General features: G+C 33.5%; 1 protein-coding gene across 1 annotated transcript in view; it reads left to right on the top strand.

Moving 5' to 3' along the window:
* Positions 1 to 21411, top strand: part of CCDC150 (coiled-coil domain containing 150) — a 74724-nt gene that overhangs the window by 13809 nt on the left and 39504 nt on the right. The window contains exons 6-12 of the mRNA XM_088793954.1: positions 6912 to 7028; positions 8127 to 8256; positions 10890 to 10933; positions 13861 to 13953; positions 17732 to 17856; positions 18105 to 18282; positions 18814 to 18882. Of these exons, the coding sequence (XP_088650080.1) occupies positions 6912 to 7028; positions 8127 to 8256; positions 10890 to 10933; positions 13861 to 13953; positions 17732 to 17856; positions 18105 to 18282; positions 18814 to 18882 (756 nt within the window). The remainder of the gene's footprint in view (positions 1 to 6911; positions 7029 to 8126; positions 8257 to 10889; positions 10934 to 13860; positions 13954 to 17731; positions 17857 to 18104; positions 18283 to 18813; positions 18883 to 21411) is intronic.

Raw genomic sequence — 21411 nt, forward strand, 5'->3', positions numbered from 1 at the left:
GTTCATAAAAAACTCAATGAGATGCAAGAAAACATGGACAGGCAGTTTAATGAACTCAGAAACACAAAGAACAAAATGAACATTTTACCTAAGAGATTGAAATTTAAAAAACGAACCAAATAGAATTTCTGGAGATTAAGAACTCAGTAAAAGAAATGAAGGATAAAATAGGCAGCTAGGTAGTAGAGTTGACCAGATGGAGTAAAGAATCAGTGACGTCGAAGACAGAAATCTGGAAATGACACAGATGGAAGAAGAGAGAGAATTGAGATCTAAAAGAAATGAAAGCACTCTACAAGAACTTTCTGACTCCATCGGAAAGAGCAATATAACAATAATGGGCATGACAGAAGGAAAAGAAAGGAAGAAGTGATCAGAGAGTATATTCAAACAAATAGTCGATGAGAACTTCCCAGAGTTGTGGAGAGAACTGGATCCTTGAATCCAGGAAGCAAATAGAACACTTAATTACCTCAATCCCAACAGGCCGCCAAGGCACATTGTTTTGAAGCTGTTAAAAATTAACAACAAAGAAAGAATCCTCAAGGCAGCCAGGGAAAAGAAGATGGTAACCTACAAAGGAAAGCCTATTAGCCTATCATCAGATTTTTCAGCAGAAACTCTACAAGCCAACAGGGAGTGGAATCAAATATTCTGTTCTAAAAACTATTATAAAAACTATTGAAAAAGGGAAATTATGAGTCAACAATAATATATCCAGCAAAAACATCCTTTAGATATGAAGGAGGAATAAAGACCTTTCCACACATACAGAAGCTGAGGGAATTTTCTAACACAGGACCTGCACTACAAGAAATACTGAAGGAGGCTAATTGACCAGCATAAAAGGGATAATTTGTGACAACAAAAACATAAAAGAGGGGAGAGTAAAGGCCTGAACTGCAATAAGGGAATGGAGAAAGTAAGCATGATGAAGAAAATGGAATACTCTAAATATGAAACTTTATTTTACGTAAAGGTAATGGTAACCACTCAAAAATAAAATATCCAGAATTGAAATATATAAATAAAAGAAGAAACAGGGGGAAATCATAGAACACCACCACACAGAAATAATAGACAGCAACAAAAACGCAAAGAAACAATGGAGACACAGTCTTACCAAAAAACCAAGGATAGAATGATAGGAAATCCTCATATATGAATAATCACCCTACATGTAAATGGACTGAACTCACCAATAAAAAGGCACAGAGTAGCAGATTGGATCAAAAAACTAAACCCAACCATATGCTGCCTCCAAGAGACACATCTCAGCTACAATGACAAATATAGACTCACAGTGAAAGGGTGGAAATTGACACACCAAGCAAATGGTATCCAGAGAAAATCAAGTGTAACCATACTGATATCAGATGAAACAGACTTCAGTGTGAAAAAGGTAAAAAGAGACAAAGATGGACATTTCATAATGGTAAAGGGGACTATACAACAAGAAGACATAACAGTCATCAATATTTATGCCCCCAATCAGGGAGCACCAAAATATACCAAGCAACTACTAACTAATAACTAAAGGGAGAAATAGACCAAAACACAATTATAGTAGGGGACCTAACTACATCATTGACAGCTATGGATAGGTCATCCAAACAGAAAATAAATAAAGAAATATCAGCCGTAACTGACACATTTATGAAATGGACATTATTGACATTTATAGAGCATTTCATCCTAGAACATCACACTATACATTCTTTTCTAGTGTACATGAACATTCTCAAGGATAGACCATATATTGGGACATAAAACTATCCTCAGCAAATTTAAGAAGATTGAAATCATACCAAGCATAATTCTCTGATCACAAGGCTTTGAAATTGGATATCAACTGCAAAAAGAAAGCACAAAAAACCACAAACATGTGGAGATTAAACAACATACTTTTAAAGAACGACTGGGTCAAAGAAGAAATAAGAGGAGAGATCAAAAGACATAGAAACAAATGAGAATGAAAATACATCCTACCAAAATTTGGGGGATGCAGTGAAAGCAGTTTTTAGAGTGAAATTTATATCATTACAGGCCTATCTCAAGAAACAAGCAAAATCCCAGATAAATAACCTCATGTTACACCTTAAAGAACTAGAAAAAGAAGAACAAATGAAACCCAAAGTCAGCAGAAGGAAGAATATAATAAAAATCAGGGCAGAACTAAATGAAATAGAGAACAAAAAGAAAACAGAAAAGACTTAATGCAACAAAGAGCGGGTTCTTTGAAAAGATTAATAAAATTGACAAACTCTTGGCTAGAATCACTAAGATAAAAAGAGAAAAGACACAAATAAACAAAATAAAAAATGAAAGAGTGGAAGTTATCATGGATGCCACAGAAATACAAGGGATCATCCAAGAATACTATGAAGGACTATATGCCACCAAATTCAACAACCTAGAATAAATGGACAAGTTCTTAGAAACATATAGCCTTCCTAGGCTGAATCAGAAGAACTGGAAAATCTAAATAGACCGATCACCAGTAACGAAATTGAATCAGTCATCGAAAACCTTCCCAAAAGCAAAAGTCCAGGACCAGATGGCTTCACTAGTGAATTCTACCAAACATTCAAAGAGGGTCTAATAGCTATCCGACTCAAACTCTTCCAAAAAATTGAAGAGTCAATACTCCCTAACTCATTTTATGAGGCCAACATTACCCTGATACCAAAACCTGGTAAGGATATCACAAAAAAAGAAAACTACAGACCAATATCTCTGATGAATACAGATGCAAAAATCCTAAACAAAATACTAGCAAATCGAATGCAACAATGCATTAAAAAGATTATTCATCATGACCAAGTGGGGTTCATCCCAGGGGCACAAGGAATGGTTCAACATACGCAAATTAATCAATGTCATACACCACATAAACAAAATGGACAAAAATCATATGATTATATCAATAGATGCAGAAAAAGCATTTGACAAGCTACAACATCCACTTATGATTAAAACACTTAATAAAATAGGTATAGAAGGAAAACATCTTAACATAATAAAGACCATATTTGACAAACCCTCAGCTAATATCATAATTAATGGTGAAAAACTGAAGACCTTTGCGCTACATTCAGGAACATGACAGGGCTGTCCCCTATCACCTCTGCTTTTCAACACGGTATTGGAAGTCCTAGCCAGAGCAGTCAGGCAAGAGAAAGAAAGAAAAGGCATCCAAATTGGGAATGAAGAAGTTAGATTGTCACTTTTTGCAGATGATATGATGCTATATATAGAAAACCCTAAAGACTCCACCAAAAACCTATTGGAAACAATAAACATATAAAGTTGCCAGCTACAAAATCAATGTACAAAAGTCCATTGCATTCCTATATACTAGCAATCAAATCTCAGAAAAACAAAACAATTCCTTTTGCAATTGCAACAAAAAGAATTAAACACCTAGGAATAAACTTAACCAAGGATGTGAAAGACCTATATACTGAAAACTGTAAGACACTTTTAAAAGAAATTGAAGAAGACGCAAAGAAATGGAAAGATACTCCATGCTCATTGATTGGAAGAATCAACATAGTTAAAATGGCCATATTACCCAAAGCGATATACAGATTTAATGCAATCCCTATCAAAATCTCAATGGCAGTTTTCAAAGAAATAGAACAAAAAAAAATCATCAGATTTGTATGGAACAATAAAAGACCCCAAATAGCCAAAGCAATCCTAAGAAAAAAGAACAATGCTAGAGGTATCACACTCCCTGACTTCACCTTGCACTACAGGGCAACAATAATCAAAACAGTATGGTATTGGCAGAAAAACAGACACACACACCAATGGAATAGAATTGAGAACACAGATATAAACCCACATAAATATAGACAGATAATTTTTGACAAAGAGATAGCCTCGTCAATAAATGGTGCTTGGAGAACTGGAAAGCCACATGCAAAATAATGAAACTAGACTGCTATCTGTCACCATGTACCAAAATTAACTCAAAATGGATCAAAGGCATAAACATAAGACCTAAAACAATAAACTTCATAGAAGAAAACATAGGTACTAAACTTATGGACCTTGGGTTCAAAGAGCATTTTATGAGTTTGACTCCAAAGGCAAGGGAAGTAAAAGCTAAAATAAATGAACGGGACTATATCAAACTAAGAAGCTTCTGCACAACAAAAGAAACCATTGACAAAGAGGCAACCAACTGAATGGGAGAAGACTTTTGCGAACAACGCCTCTGATAAGGGGCTAATATCCAAAATATATAAGGAACTCATACAATTTAACAACAAAAAACAAACAATCCAATTAAATGGGCAGAGGACCTGAAGAGACATTTCTCCAAAGAGGACATACAAATGGCAAATAGACATATGAAAAAGTGCTCAACATCACTAATCATCAGAGAAATGCAAATAAAAGCCACAATGAGATACCACCTCACCCCAGTCAGAATGGCTATCATCAACAAGGCAAATAGTAACAAGTGATGGAGAGGCTGTGGAGAAAAAGGAACTCTGATACACTGTTGGTGGGAATGCAGATTGGTGCAGCTGCTATGGAAAGCAGTGTGGAGGTTCCTCAAAAAATGAAGAATAGAATTCCCATATGACCCAGAAATTCTTCTTCTGGGTATCTACCCAAAAAATCTGAAAACATTTATCCATAAAGACGTATGTGCTGCAATGTTCCCTGCAGCTTTATTTATGGTGGCCAAGACATGGAAACAACAAAGTGTCCTTTGATAGCTTAATGGATAAAGAAGTTGTGGTATATATACACAATGGAATACTATTCGGCCGTAAGAAAAGATGAAATAGTACCATTTGCGACAATATGGATGGATATTGAGATTATAATGCTAAGTGAAATAAGTCAGACAGAAAAAATAGAGAACAATATGATTTCACTAATATGTGGTATATAAAACTGAAAACAACAAAAGAACAAGACAAACAAATGAAGAAACAAAAACCCATAGACATAGACAATAGTTTAGTGGTTACCAGAGGGTAAGGCGGGGAGAGGACTGTAGAAGAGGGTAAAAGGGGTCAAATATATGGTGATGGAAAGAGAACTGACTCTGGGTGGTGAACACACAATTGGATTTATAGAGATGTAATACAGAATTGTACACCTGAAATCTATGTAACTTTACTAAAAATTGTCACCCAAATAAACTTTAATTTAAAAAAATAACAAAACTAGAGAAAACATTAATAATCTTCTGTTTTAAAGAATTTGAAATTGCCCCCAAAAAACAAACAAACAATAACAACAACAAAAAATAGTGGGCGAAGAATAAGAAATACAGTTCAAAAGATACGTGAAGAGCTAATGACCATATTAGAAAATGTTCAATCTCACTAATAACCAAAGAAATGAGAAACTGTTAAGATGTTGTTTTTCATTTACTACCTTAGCAAAGATTTAAGAAAATGATAATACATAGTTCTGATGGAATTTATTCAGATAGTGCTGATAGGCTAAATTTGGAAGTAAAATTACAATATGTATCAAAATTTTAAAAATGTTTATACCTTTAACCTATGGATTCCTTTTGTGGGAATTTATCCCAGGGATATAAGCAGAACTGCAATGAAAAATTTATTCACAAGTATGTTCAGCAGAACAGTATTTAGAATAGTGAAAAACTAGAAAAACTTAAATGTCAATATTAGGGTATGATTAAGAATATCATAGAATATTTCCAAAATGGGCTCTTATAACAGTTCCATTCCAACACAGATTTTTATCTCTTTCAACTTTTTAAAAACATTTAAAGCACAAAATATGTCATCCATGGAGAAAACATTACTTATAAAGTGTACTCTTATGTCATCTCCACTGGGGCTTAAAAATAGAATTTCTTTTAATTTAGCATCACTACATAAAAGGAATAACATTCTGCAATTCCCATTTTAAGTTGAAAAGGATCTTCTTACCTCATGATAAAATACTCTTCCTTTGATCTCTTTCTGACTCATTTTATACTTACTGAGATAAAGAAGGTAGTGTACCCCAATTCCTGAGTGTCAGTTTTGTCTGCTATTTAACAGTTACTGCAGGTAGTTACAAAACAGTCACCAGAATGTAAAGTACATCATAGGGAATATAGTCAATAATATTGTAGTAACTATGGATGGTGACAGTTGGGTACTAGATTTATTGGAGTGATCACGTCATAAGTTATATAAATGTGTAATCACTACATTATACACCTGAAACTAATATTATATGTCAAGTGTAATTGAAAAGTAAAAAAATTATTTTTTTAAAAAATTCCCAGACATAGAATAGTAAAGAAAAAAAAACAGTTACTTCATTATTTCTTTAGAACTTTAAATGCCAAAACAAAATTGAAACAGTTTTCAAAGGTATGTTTATAATACTATAGGATAAAAAATATATAGACAAGGAAATCAAAATATAAGAAAATAAAATTTTTAAAAATAAAGACAGAAAATACGTATAGTAAGGTATGATATTAGTGTGTGTGTTTTTTCGAACTTACAACAATCCGTTGTAAGACAAATGTTTTACACTGCAACACTGTACACAGGTATGTAAATACAGACATTTCACAAAGCAATACTTACTCTTCCTTATTTGCTATGTGCTCAGATATTTTCTTTCTATTCTTTTTTGTTTTTCCTTTTTGGAGTGCTGCTTGCAACTTACTAAATGGGTCTGACCCACAATTTGGAAAACAGACTTACACAATAGGACAAAGGCAACAAATTGACTGTATTTCTTAGAAGGTTATCCATTAGGGAAAAACAAAAGCATGCTTCCGAGTAGTCATACATGGATGAAGAATGTTTGGGGTGTCATGTCTGGTAAACTTTCCCCAGTGACTTGGATCTTTGTTAAACTGCTGTGACGTTCCCTTGGTCATGCCTAACTGCAATGTTGCTCTGCAGCTAAGGAGACAGCTGTCTCAAGAGAAGTACCTGAGGGAATCCCTTGAGAAATCGGGATCAGCCATGCTACTCAGAATACAGGAAATGAGGTCAACAGTGGAAGTGGAACGGAAACAGGTAGGGAGATTTTTTCTCTCCTTATTTATATCAGGGAAGTGGAACCGAAAGAGAAAAGCTGATAATTTTATCCATAAGCCTATAACCTTGATAATTTCCTCTAGATTTATTAAATTATTTACTTTTCTTTAGTAGATATTTTAGTGCAAAATAAGGAAGGATCTGATGTCATTTAGCCTAGCACTCTTAATTTATGAACGAGGGAGCTAAGGACCAGAGAGTTTAATTTGCCTCAGGCTTTGTAGACGTGACCACTTAGCTCCTGGGACAGTATCCTTCCCCCTACATCATATAATCTCTGTTACAGGGATTGATCTTCGAAGGGATTGCCCTGGTCTCATGTTATATTATGTATGTGATGTGGATAGAAAATAAAGATTAAACTGAGCTAATACTTGAAGCAAAGAATACTAATAAGCAATCGGGGATGTGTTTACATGGCTGTTTTCAGTTCATTATTTATTTTAGTATATTTACCTTCATCATAGTTGTTATTTGCAGTACCTACATGTAATTTAGAATATTTTAAATTCTAAGTACCCAAGGCAATTAGTAATTCCAAATCCTAATACCTGTAATTGGATTACGCCATCTTTATTATTTTAACTTAATTTTATTTTAACTTAATTATATTTAATTAATAATTAATAACTTTATTATTTAATCCATTATTTTAATTTAATTATTTTAATGGCTGTCCTTCACAGTAGAATTAGAAAAAGGATTATACTTAAGGAATCTGTAAATGATCCTTTATTGCTATAACTTGCACTGCCAATAGAGGTATCCACTAGTCACATGGATACCTCTATCCATTAAGTTAAAAATTCAATTTTGCACTCTGGCTACATTTCAAGTGCTCGACCGTCACTTGTGACTGGTGACTGCGGTGTTGGTGAGTGCCCAGAAAGTTCTGTTGGACGGCGCTGCTATAAGACTCCGCACTTTGTTGAGATCTTTAACTGTTACGTATAGATAAACTGCCCTTCTCCCTTCGGGGATGCTAAGATTGGAAAATCTGCCTCACACGTGTGCTATAAGGTAGTTTATTAAAAATCTTTACCTTACAGAAAAGGAGTTTTTCTTATACAATTTCAGGTGCAAATTTTGCAGCAAAACTGCCTTGCGCTACGCAGTTCTATGCAGAGCACCCAAGAGCTACTGGCACAGGAGCAACAAAAAAAAGGAGATTTGGAGACTGGTATCTCACAGCTAAAGTCTGATCTAAGTATGAAAATAGATGCTAGAATTACACATTTGCTAGTTTTTTGAGATTTCATGTAAAAACTCTTAAGATCCCAAATTCTTGATGTATCCAGTGTTACCGGTATTTCCACAAGCTTGAATGTAAAAAATTGTTGACTTCCTTTCTATCTGTGGCACTGAGAAAAGAGAATGTTGGTAATAAAGTAGAATTTTACCCTCTTAATTGAAAACTATTTTTATTTAGATTTTTTTTCAGGTTTATTTAAGTGTTTATGGACCTGGGAACATTTGCTTTCTAGAAATTTAGATTGAATATTGGATAGTGGAATGTTAATAAGGAAATAAGGCCATTAATCCTTGCTAACCTGCTGAGTCTAACCATCATGTCAGACTCTCCATTCTTCAGGTTACCCATCTATTTTGGTTAATCCGTACTTATAGAAATGGGTGGGTTTAAGCCATTTTAGACCTTAATCTCTTCATTTTACAGATGAGTAAACAGAGTCCTTAAAGGTGACAGAACCAGGAAATGGAAGAATCTAGACTTGAACCCAGGTTGCTCAGTCATGCTTCTAACCCAATCAGCCCTTATCATATTACTGTTTTTTAATATGTAGTTGCAAAGCAGTTTTCAGATAGTCTCAGCTATACAGATCACAAAGATTTACAGTGCAGTGCCTCACATATGAGTAACACTTCATGGTTTACTCAGCGCTTTCACATAAATGATCTCATGTAATATGCAAAGCTATTCCTATTTCCCCGACACAAAAGGAATAAATGGCGAAATGAGGCTTGAACCTGGATCTCCTAACTCCAAGCCCAGCGTTCTTGCTAGTGTGCCTTCTCTGCTCTCTGGCTGCAGTGGAGTCAGGGAATAACAAAAGGGAAATGAAAATTATAAAAAACATAGAGCAAAGAGCAATCCATTCAGTGTTCTCACTTACTGATTTTAGCAGAAAGTACTCTTTTTTTTGTTGTTATTGTTGTTCAGTAGTGAATTATTATCGGAAGTTCTCACTGATAATGCCCCAAGATAATTTTCTGTCTTCTTATGATTGCCTGGCTGTCAAAATACGTTACACTTTATGGTGCTGCCACATTACCTCAGTTGAGCCTTACAACAACCTTTTGAGAAAGATAAGGAAGAATAAATGATCTGTATCTGAGGACTCAGTAAATAGAATAGCTGGGACTAAAACACAGATCTTTCTATTGTATTACTTGGCCTTCTGATTGCGTGATGTTTTAATGTTACTTTCTCATTGGATTAATGCTTTATTTTTGAATTTTGTAAAGAATATATGGTAGACCAGTAGAAAAATAAAGATTAAAATAACAGTAATTCAAACATGAAGAAAAGGAAGCCTGTCTGAATACTAACTATATGTATGTGCTTCATACTAATTAATAGACTTTTTACATGCATGCAGTTTTATTACTTTAAGGTACAAATAGTTATGCTAACTAGGTTAATAAAAAGGATGCCTCTAGATATTTGCTTCAATTAATTTAAAAATGTAATTGTTTATTAGCAATAAACATGTAACCACTCCCCCCACGCCCTAATTAAAGTGATTAAATTGTTCTCCCAAGTAAAATAAACACTTCCCTTTCATTCTTACTTTGATTAGGGAAATTTTCAAAGCAGATCTTATAGTTAATCAAGGAAAATTTTCTGTGTGTATCCCTCATAAAATGTGACTTTTTATGTGTTTTGTAATTTTCTGGCTTTAGGATACTTAAGTGAAACAAAACTAATAGATTTTTATGAATTTTCTATGAAGCCAAAACATTACTCAGAAAAATTTACATCTTTTGGCTACTAACGTACAACGCCAAACTGTTCCTCTGTTTTCTGTCTTTGGTTTTATTTTCACTCTCTGTATAGTTTCAAATTTTTTTTTCCCATACAAAATCATCCTCCTGAGCTCCAGGTAGTATTTTACTGGTAACTAAACATCTATGTTTGGATGCCTTGCAGATATCAAAACACATGATGAAAACTTAAGTATTCCAACCCTTTTTACTTGTTCTATGCTCCAAATCTGCTCTTTGCCCTCTATTCCCGTGTTGATTTGAAGAGTCCACCATCCACTCCACTGCCCACGTGTGAAGGCCAGATATTTCCCTTGACTCATCTATTCCTTTTATCCCACCAGTCAGCCACCAAGTCCTGACAGTTATCCCTGCTTGTTACTTCACGACTATGTTTTTCTTCTGCATCCCCACTGGACTGTGTTTTCCTTCTGCATCCCCACTGTCATTACTGTAAAGCCACCTCTCATTGTTTTACATTTCTAGTTCTAAACTCATCTCCCTGTTTTTATTGAACCTCTGTTAGACTCTAACAAGTTTTTGATCGTGTGTGTCTCCAGTTTTAAAATCTCTCAGTGATTCATTATCATCTATGCGTAGAGAAAATGGGACCTCATTTACCATAGCACATGACTCTGAAATAATTTCTTAGTAATTCCCTGACTTAGTTTCTAGCCTATAAAAATATGACAGAAATACTTGTATTCTCTTTATTTACACAAAATACATACCCCCCAAAAAAAAATCAAAGCTTCTCAAAGAAAAACATAACTTTCAATTTCAATGTAGTTGTACTAAATTATTATTATCATAGTTATGTGGACTTTTTGTTTTTAGTTTGTAGAGATGACCTCATTTCCAAGTTGGTAGAAGAAAATAAGGTAAGTTTTGAGGTTGGAGAGTGCAGAGGTGTCCTTTCCTCTCTTCACTAAGTAATATTCCTTCACACATGTTGGTTTAGTCTTTCTGATTCTCCTAAAATCTTTATTAAAAAAAGTTTCAGTGTAAATGAGTTGTATGTTCAGAACTGTTGTCAACCAGGTATTAGGAAAGAAATCTTTCATGTGGTTATTATAGTTGAAAAAGGTGGATTGGCAAAAATAGATACTCATTTGCATTATATGCCTATTAAAAATTAATTGTTATAAAGAAATTTTTATGAAATGATAGAAATATTAACTATTTTTTGGTGGTGATGGTTGTACAATGTGAATGTACTTAATGCCACTGAACTTAACACATTGCGTATGGATCACAGGAATCTTCACGAGGGATTTAAACCCCGCCGTACGCAACGTGTTAACATGTAAATGTAACACAAGTATTTTTAAGTGAATTGTACACTTAAAAATGGTTAAAATGGTATATGTTATGTAGTATCTACTGAGATGATCCTATGTGTTTTATCCTTTATTTTGTTAGTGTGATGTATCACATTAGTTGATGTGTGGATGTTGAACCATCCTTGCATTCGTAGGATGAATCCCACTTCATCATGGTATATAATCCTTTTAATGTATTGTTGAATCCAGTTTACTAATATTTTGTTGAGAATTTTTGTATCTATGTTCATCAAGGATATTGGCCTGTAATTTTCTTTTTTCGTAATATCTTTATCTGGTTTTGGTATCAGAGTAATGCTGGCTTCATAAAATGAGTTTGGAAGCATTCCTACCTCTTCAATTTTTTGAAATAGTTTAAGGATAGGTATTGATTCTTCTTTGAAGGTTTGGTAGAATTCACCTTTAAAGCCATCTGGTTCTGGACTTTTATTTGTTGGGAGTTTTTTTAATTACTGCTTTAATTTCATTGCTAGTAATCAGTCTGTTTAGATTTTTTATTTCTTCCTGGTTCAGTAGTGGAAGCTTGTATACTTCTAGAAATGTATTTGTTTCATTTAGATTGTCGAATTTGTTGGTGTATAATTGTTCATAGTATTCTTTAATGATTCTTTGTGGTGTCAGTTGTAATTTCTTTTTCATTTATGATTTTATTTATTTGGGCTGTCTCCTTTTTTTTGTTTTTTTATGAGTTTAGCTAAAGGTTTGTCTTTTTTATTTATCTTTTCAAAGAACCAGTCCTTAGTTTTGTTGATCCTTTCTATTGTTTTTTAAAATTTCTATTTCATTTATTTCCACTAAGATCTAACTATTTCCTTCTTTCTGTTTACTTTGGGGTTTTTTGTTATTCTTTTTCTGGTTCCTTTAGTGGATAGTTATACTGTTTATTTGGGATTTTTTTCTTGTCTCTTGAGGTAGGCCTGTATAGCTATGAACTTCGCTCTTAGAACTGCTTTTGCTGCATTTCATATATTTTGAAAAGTTGTGTTTTTATTATCATTGTTTTCAAGATAGTTCTTGATTTCTTGTTTGATTTCCTCTTTGATCCATTGGTTGTTTAGTAGCATGCTGTTTAGTTTCCACATATTTGTGTTTTCCAGTTTTCTTCCTGTAGTTGATTTCTAGTTTCATGCTATCATGGTTGGAAAAGATGCTTGATATGATTTCATTCTTCTTGAACTTACTGAGGTGTTTTTGTGGACTAATATATGCTCTGTCCTGGAGAATGTTCCATGTGCGCTTGGAAAAAAAATGTGTAGTGTGCAGTTTTTAGGTTAAATGTTCTATAAATGTCCATTAAGTTGATCTCATCTAATGTGACATTTAAGGCCATTATTTCCTTATTAATTTTCTGTCTGGTGATATATCTATTGATGTGAGTGAGGTATTAAAATCCCCTACTATTATTGCATTACTGTAGATTTCTCCCTTTATATCTATTAATAATTGTTTTATATACTTACATACTCTTATGTTGGGTGTGTAGATATTTACAATTGTTATATCCTCTTCTTGGATTAACCCCTTTATAATTATGTAATGTCCTTCTTTGTCTTTTTTTACATTTTTTTATTTAAAGTCTATTTTGTCTGATATACTCGTAAGTATTGCTACTCCAGCTGACTTTTCATTTCTGTTTGCATGGAACATCCTTTTCTATCTCTTCACTTTCAGTCCGTATGTGTCTTGATTTGAAGTGAGTCTCTTGGAAGCAGCATATAGAAGGGTCATATTTTTTTAACCATTCAGCCGCCCTATATCTTTTTATTGGAGCATTATATACATTTACATAGAGTAATTAAGATAAGTATGTACTTCTTGCCATTTTGTTAATTGTTTTAGGGGTTTTTTTGTAGTTGTCCTCTGCTCCTTTGTTCTTTTGATTTCTTCCCTTGTGATTTCCTGTTTCTCTTTAGTGTTGTGTTTAGGTTCCTTTCTCTTTGTTCTTTGTATATCTTTTGTAGCTTTTTGGCTTGTGGCTACCATGAGGTTTATGTATAACATTCTTTATCTATAGCAGTCTATTTTAAGCTGATAGGTGTTTAAGTTCCAATATATTCTACAAGGACTGCAGTATTACTACCCCCTCCATGCCTTTATCTTACTGATGTCATATTTTAGATCGTTTTTGTGTTGTGTGTCTCCTAACTACTTATAGTTTGAGTTGAATTTGATACTTTTTTCTTTTAACCTTTGTAGTATCTTTTTAAATGTGTGATTTGCTGTGCTTACTGAATATTTAGCTTTACCTATAAGGTTTTTACCTTTCTCATATATTCTTATTTCTGGTTATGGTCTTTCCTTTTCTACTTAAAGAAAACCCTTTAACATTTCTTGTAAAACTGATTTAATGGTGAGGAAGTCCCTTAACTTTTTGCTTGTCTGGGACAGAACAGGTATTTTTATAGAGATACATGTAAAATAGCTCTTACATATAGAAAAGATAAATTATTATTTTTTTCCTATAGAATGTGCAGATGTCTTTCAACAAGGAACATGAAGAAAATGCATATTTGAGAGCTGAAATAATATCCCTTCATGAAGCATCAGAAAAAGCACAGGTAAGTCTTCCCATTTGTCTAGTATTTTAGATATTATTTAATTTTGTTCAATCAAGGAACCAAGAACCAAGATTAATTCTGATTATATAAATTCATACCATTGCCATCATCCAAATTTTAATTTCTATAAGATCTTCATCTATGAAACATTATCAAATTGAGTACATTTCTCATTTCACTCTCCAAATCTTATGACATATAAGTATATGAAATATACTGCTAAATCATGCGCTAGTTTATATCTTGCTGTTATTTGCTTTCTGGTTTATTCCTTAAATACATACCTTTTCTTTCCCCTTATAAACTTATCATCAGTTCAGTGCCCAGGGCTATATCTTATACTTTCTTTGTATCTTTTATAGCATACCACACAGTAGGAAACTAAGAAATACTTGCTGGATTTTGGAGTTATGTGTAACCATTTTCTATGGGATAGTGGTTCCCAAATTTAACTGATGTTTTATCTATATGCATGTATATGGAGAAGAGTCACCAAATACGCAGACAAACGTTATTTCTCATAGGGCCCTATGAGATAGTACTGATCACTTAAAAGAACTTTCTGTTCGTACAATTTGATTACTTTAATGTTAAGATCATAGTCTTGCTGTACTCTATAACAAATACAAAATAGATATGTTCTTTTATAAAATAATAACAATTACTACTATTACTATACTAATAGTAACATTTACTGCACCCATTTTGTTAGGTTGGTGCAAAAGTAATTGAGGTTTTTCAATTATTTTTAAACTTTTAAACCGCAATTACTTTTGCACCAATCTAATACATTCCTGGCACTATTCTAAGCACCTTATGTTACTAACAAATTATAATCCTTGCAGAACTATTATAGAAACTATTATTATTCTCATTTTAAAGATAAGGAAGTTGATATGCAGAGAGGATTAATAATAGCCAATAAGTGACAGATTTAGAATTTGGGTGCAGGCAGTCTGGCCCCAAAGAAAATTAGCTATTTCTTTTCAAGGAGCAAGAGTTCTTTTCTCCTCTGTCTCACCTCCCAGGTATTCCTTGATGAACAGTTTGTACATCCGGTTATAATTTTAAAATGCCCCTGAATGTGTTCCTAACTACTGTACTACACATACCACTTATGATGCTTTCCAGATAATCTTTCATTTATCTTTCCTTTCTTATTTCTTTTTTGAATGTTATTCTATTAATCTTTCAGTTATTTGTCCCCATCCTTGAAGAACTTGTTCATTAAAACATAAGATCCTTGCCAAATATACTTTGCAAAAATAACTGGTAATTAAGATAAATATTTTCCACAAGAATACAAATCTCAAAATAGCAAAAGGACAAGAGAAGTATAAAGTAACTACATGTATGATAGATCTGTTGTACAAAAGATTAGTGTTTTATTTTGGAAGGTTTATCTTGTAAAATGGCACGGTCATCTATATTTTACTTTTTATGAATATGTAATTGGTGATAAAGGAGCTTAAATATTTTGTGTTATCAGCTAAACAATTCTAAATGCTCACCATCCAATGTTAGAAATAGATTTCTACATTACTGGCCAGGCTTCTATATTGTAAATTCTATTCTGTAGATGCCGTGCTATGTCTGACCAGTGTTTAAAATGTGAGGAACGGAAGATCAGTAAACTGCCGAATGCTTTGGTTGCTCCTTCTAATTTAGAATTATTTAGGGTGTTGACTCCAAATATTTGACAGTATTTTATAATTTAATAATATATCATTGGGGTAGGTTAAATAAATTAGGTTCACATATTTAGTGAAATACTATGCAGTCATCAAAAATGATGTTACATAAGTAAAAATAATTATTTATAAGAGAGATCTAGGATTTGCAATATACGTTATCTTAGGGTTTGAATGACCAACTAACTAGTTAGTGTTCAGAGCTGAACAACATGCTTCAGGCTGTTAGTATGGAAAATGCCCAAATTATTGCTGACCATCAAGCCATTCTGCAGGTACTCATTTAACACCAGTCAGTTTCTGGTAGAGTCAACAGGAAACCTCCTTGGCTAAGAGGTCAGAAATGCACATGGCCAACTGGATAAATAAAATATTTTAACAATTAATTTCAAGAAATTAACTGAATTTTTTTTTTGATTGGTGGTTTTCAGTTTTCATCAGCAGGGTCATTTGTCCTTACACTAAGTACTTTCTTAATGGTTTCTTCTCAAATATCATTACTTTAGGAAAACTAATTACCTGCCCATTATTTATGGAATCATGGAGAACACTTATGAATGACCCTAAAGTACCTACCTTTTCCCCAAATATCTATGCTTTTCCATTTTACTTATGTCATTCCTTCCACTAAGAATGAACTTTGTCTTCAACTCTTTGAATCCTATTCATTCTGTAAGACTCACTTTCATCATGATGCTTGATCAGAAGGGATCAGTTTTTTGTTTCAACTTATGCTCTTGGGACAGTAAACAGACAATAATGATAATAGCTGTCATTTTTTTGGAGCATACTTAACCATACTTACCACCAAGCATTGTGTTAAGGATTTTACATATATTACCTCCTTTAATTTTAGCAGTCGTTATGTAAAGTGATATTCATTATCTTCATTTTAACCGATAATGAAATTTAGAGAAGTTAATCAACTTGTTGGAAATCATCTAGCTAGTAAGGGGTAGAGCTGGATTTAAACCTAAGTCTGACAGTAGAGTCAATGTTTTTAATCATATGTTATACTGCCTCTCTTTTCTGCATTCCAAGTAGTAATTTATGTGCATGGCTCCTTTCTTGTATAACATTGTGAGTTTCATAAAGGACATTGTCTTATATCTTTGTTATTTCCCACAATGCTAAGCATGTTTTGCACATAACAAGTACTCAACAAATATTTTTCATTAATTCAACAAACATTTAGTGTTTACCCTGTACAAGTATGATGTATAGGTCTTACTCTGTATAGGTCTAAATTGGATTATAGTAGTGAACAATTCAAAATCCCTACTTTCATGGAACTTACAATTTAGTAGGCTGAATAAAGTCACATATGTAAGTAGACTGAACATTGTCACAAACATTTTAAAACTCTGGGATATTATACTAGTGGGATTTCATTTTACCAGTGTGAAGCTTTGCTTTGCAATCAAATATTATTAAAATACAAGTGTTAATTTAAAACTTATTTATAGAAGTAATTGTTAATATGTATTATATTTGCAAAAGCTTTATAAATTGTACATAGAGAGGGTATGAATAAAAATGTTGTTCTGATAATTCCAAATGGGGAACCAGAGAAGATAAACTGTGCACAACAATTGTTGTAACAGTATCTGAGTACAATTTTCAGATATTCTTGAAAGAATCTACAGCAAATTATTAAATATGATTGTCCTTGGGAGTAGGATTATTTGGAAAAGGTAAGGGAGATACAGAGGGAGGGGTCTTTTTCACTTTATATTTATATCCATTGATATTGTTTTACTTTTTAAAATATGTATATTGAAATGTTAAAGTACCAAAATTATTCTTAATATAAATTTTGTATCTATAGTATGTTCATTTTAGGAGTTTTATTAATTTCACAGGAAGCGGGGTAGACAATGCATCTTGATTGTTGCCTAATAGAGGAATAAAATGATAGCATTATGGTCAAGTCAGAGTGGGGACAAAGCTGGGCATTAAAATAAACATTTTTTAAGAGAAGTAATTTGTCTTTTGTAAGCTAATTCAGTATCTTAGATCAGTTATTTTGAATGATACCCTATCAAATGACTTTCTGGCATCTCAGCTTTTAATATTACTTCTAACAGGTAGAACAGAAAATGATGACACAGACAGTTCAAGAACAAAACTTACTGCTGGATGCAGCCCATGCCAGTATCTCAAGTGAGCTACAGACTGTTCAGAATGAGAAAACTCAACTCCAAGTACATCTGTAAGTAAATTGTGGGCAACTTCTTATGCATCTTTTGTTGTTGCATTTGTATTTCTTATCTTTAATGAAAATGTTTAATTCTGCATTTGCTGGGCCAAGCGCAAAAAGACCCTGCCCTCAACTAACTAGTTTTGTTAGAACATTTTGGTAACTGCTCTGAGGCCGGAGATATATTCTATAGGAACATTTAGCCTTTCTGTTAAAGAGCTCTCATTTAGCTTTCATATCTCCTTATTCTCTTCCTGCAGGGACCACTTAATCCTTGAGCATAACCAGTATATCCAGAAAGTACAGGATGCTGAGAAGAGGACAGCAATGCAAAAAGAGCTGCTAGAATCAACTATTGCAAGATTGAGAGGTGAATTGGAAGCATCAGTGCAAGAGAAGACGTCTCTGCTAGAAGAGAAAGAAAGACTTCAGAGAGAGGTAGGTAGAGACAGAATTATGTTAGCTCCTGGTTGTGGTGGTCATCTTGTTTAGAATTATATTTTAAACGCAAAAAAAAACAAGAAATATAACCCAGAGGCAGATTGTCTGAGTCTTTAGATAGCTAATCTATGCCTTTTAGCATGGGAAGTAGTCTGTGCCAAGTAGTATATACCCTTATACAGCATTACCGAATGTTAACTAATAATTCACACATCCTCATTAAGGGATCATATTTTAAACATCTATTTCCCTCGAAGGAGTGGAACAATGTAGGTTAAGGGGGAACAGCCCTGCCTTCCTAGTTAGGAAGGAACCAGCAGAGTCTGACGTGCAGACGTGTCTTTCTAATTTCAGGGCTATTTGTGAAGTCTGCTCTGCTTCAGAGACTCCCTGAGTGGCCCCTTTTCTGAGAGGATATGCTATCTCTGCAGTGTAGGTATTAATTGATATGCAGGATGTGTCTGCTATAGTAGAGCCTGTCAGCTGCTTTAACATTGACGCATTTCTTTTTTCTTCCCCCTGGGGCAGGTTAATAAAACAGAGAAAGAAATAGCACAAGAAAAACACAATTTGGAAAAGGAATTAGCTAAAAGCAAGGTATTCCACGTTTGATTTATTTCACTATGTTTCTTCTGTATTGCAGCTTTCTGTATCACCTGATCTTAATGAGGCAGTGGGTTATTTTGTTGAATACCAAGATATGGGGGAATAGAGAAGCCACGAAGCTGGCGCAACTCAAAGCTCTCCAGTCTCTGCAGCAATGAGGCTGCTTCTGGGGGACACTGGCTTGTTGAGCATCTGTTTGCCAGTGAGTCATCACTGCCTCCAGCGCTGATGTTCACAGAGTAGTTTAGCCAAGAAGTCCCCTGAGAGTGAGTTACAGAGCCTGTGGGAGGCGAAGGAATGATTGCTGACCATGATGAGGTTTTTATTTAAAAAAAAAAAAAAAAAAAAAAAAAAAAAAAAGGTAACTTAGGCTTCCTAAGTACCTATTAGCTCCTGCCACTTTATCTGCAAGTTACCTTTTTCTGGGTTCTAAAAAGATGGAATGGCCAGAGAAACAAATACAGTTCTTATTCAAATCAAATAAAAAAAACACTCTTTAAGACATTGCTACTTGCATTTCAAAATTTGAAGAGAGTTAAGATTATGTATCACTGCTCTCTAGAGAATACATCTAGACCATCAAGGAGAATCAGCCTACCCCAGACCATAAATCCAGCAGCAGATGTTGATACAGTCATCAAGCCTTGACTGTTTCTTGGCTTCTGGCTCAACTAAACAGAATTTGTATTACTATATATATGTGAACTTCTAATTTGAAAATTGGAGCAGGAGGAAAGCTAAATTCTTAGCCCAAGCTCAAATACCATTCACCAAGCTGCTCCCTGTGGTTTAGTCACTCGTATCAAGTAAACTGAAAATAGTCCACCCTAAAAATCATTGCATGAAGCTAACTTCCTGTGGCAAGGACTTTACTGGTGTCCATTTGGCCTCAAATAATGCTGTTTAAAATTTGGGAAAATTGGTGACTACTATTAAATTCATTAATGCTTTTTGCTTAAAAAGGTTCGTGAATGTTCTATGGCTAATGCAAATGCGGTATATCTGTGATTTTAAAGTAGCATTATTATTTTGCTTGTCTGATTTCAATTGTGTTAAGGCAGTCTGAGTGTACGTTGATGGGAACTGAAAATACTTGCTCAGTAGAAAGGTTGTATTAGGCCAAATGATAATGTTTATATAGAGTCCTACTTTTTTTGGTCTAATTGATATTTTTTTAAAGTGCATATTCTTTGTAAAGCTATGGTTTCTTTAAAATCAGGCCTTATGAGTTATAATTTACATACAGTGAAATTGACCCTTTTTTTAGTATACAGTTCTATGAGTTTTGACAAACATGTGCAATAATGTAACCACCACCACAATCAAAATATAGAACATTTCTATCACCCCAGAAAGTTCCTTGTGCCCCTCTGTAATCAACCTCTTCCTCTATCCACATCCCCTGGCAGCCGCTAATCTGTTTTTCTGTCCCTTTTCCAGAATATCATGTAAATAGAATCATACAATATGTAGCATTTTAAGTCTGGCTTCTTTGATATAACATAAGGCATTTGACATTCATCCATGTCATGTCATCGTTTATGTTCAATATCTGGATATAGCACAGTTTCTTTACCCATTTGCCAATTGGAGGACATTTGGGTTGTTTCCAGATTTGGGCAATTATGAATAAAGCCTGTGTAAGTATTCACAAATGAACATATATTTTTATTTCTCTTGGGTAAATATTAGGAGTTGGATTTCTGGATCCTATGGTAAATAGATGTTTGACATAATAACAAACTACTCAAATGTTTTCCAAAAGATCTGTATCATCTTGCATTTTCACCAGTAACATATGAGTTCCAGTTTCTCTATATTCTCACCAGCACTTGGTATTGTCAATTCCTTTAGTTGTAGCCATTCTAACTGGTGTGTAGTGATAATCATTGTGGCTCTAATTTTCATTTCTCCAAAGACTAAAAATGAGTGTCTTTTCATTGGCTTATCTGCCATCCACAATTTGAATTGTCTCTTCAAGTCTTTTAACTATTTTTAATTCACTTTGTTTTCTTACTGTTAATTTTTCAGAGATTTTAAAATATAACCTCATATCAATTCTTACGTAAAAAAATTATATTTGTATATAAACAAATCTTTTGTCAGGTATGTGTTTTACATATATTTTCTTCCATTGCATGTTTTATCTTTTCATGCTCTTTCAAAGAGTAGAAGTTTTATATTTTGATGAAATTTAGTTTATCAATTTTTAAAATTCTGTGGATCATATTTTTTGTATTATATCTAAGAAATTTTTACCTAACCTAAGCACAAAGATTTTCTCCTTTGTTCCTCTCTAGAAGTTTTATAGTTTTAGGTTTTACATTAGGTCTATGATCCTGTTCAAGTTAATCTTTGTATATCATTCAAAGTACAGTTCAAGGTTCATGTTATTGTCAGGTAAATGACTGTTTTAGTACCTTTTATTTTTTAGATATAATTAATATACCATAAATTCACCTTCTTTAAATATACAATTCAGTGGTTTCTTAGTATATTCACAAGTTTGTGCAAATATCA

The sequence above is a fragment of the Rhinolophus sinicus genome, chromosome 17 (assembly GCF_057876585.1).
Source record: "Rhinolophus sinicus isolate RSI-liver-muscle chromosome 17, RSI-T2T, whole genome shotgun sequence".
In the NCBI taxonomy this organism is placed as follows: Eukaryota; Metazoa; Chordata; class Mammalia; order Chiroptera; family Rhinolophidae; genus Rhinolophus; species Rhinolophus sinicus.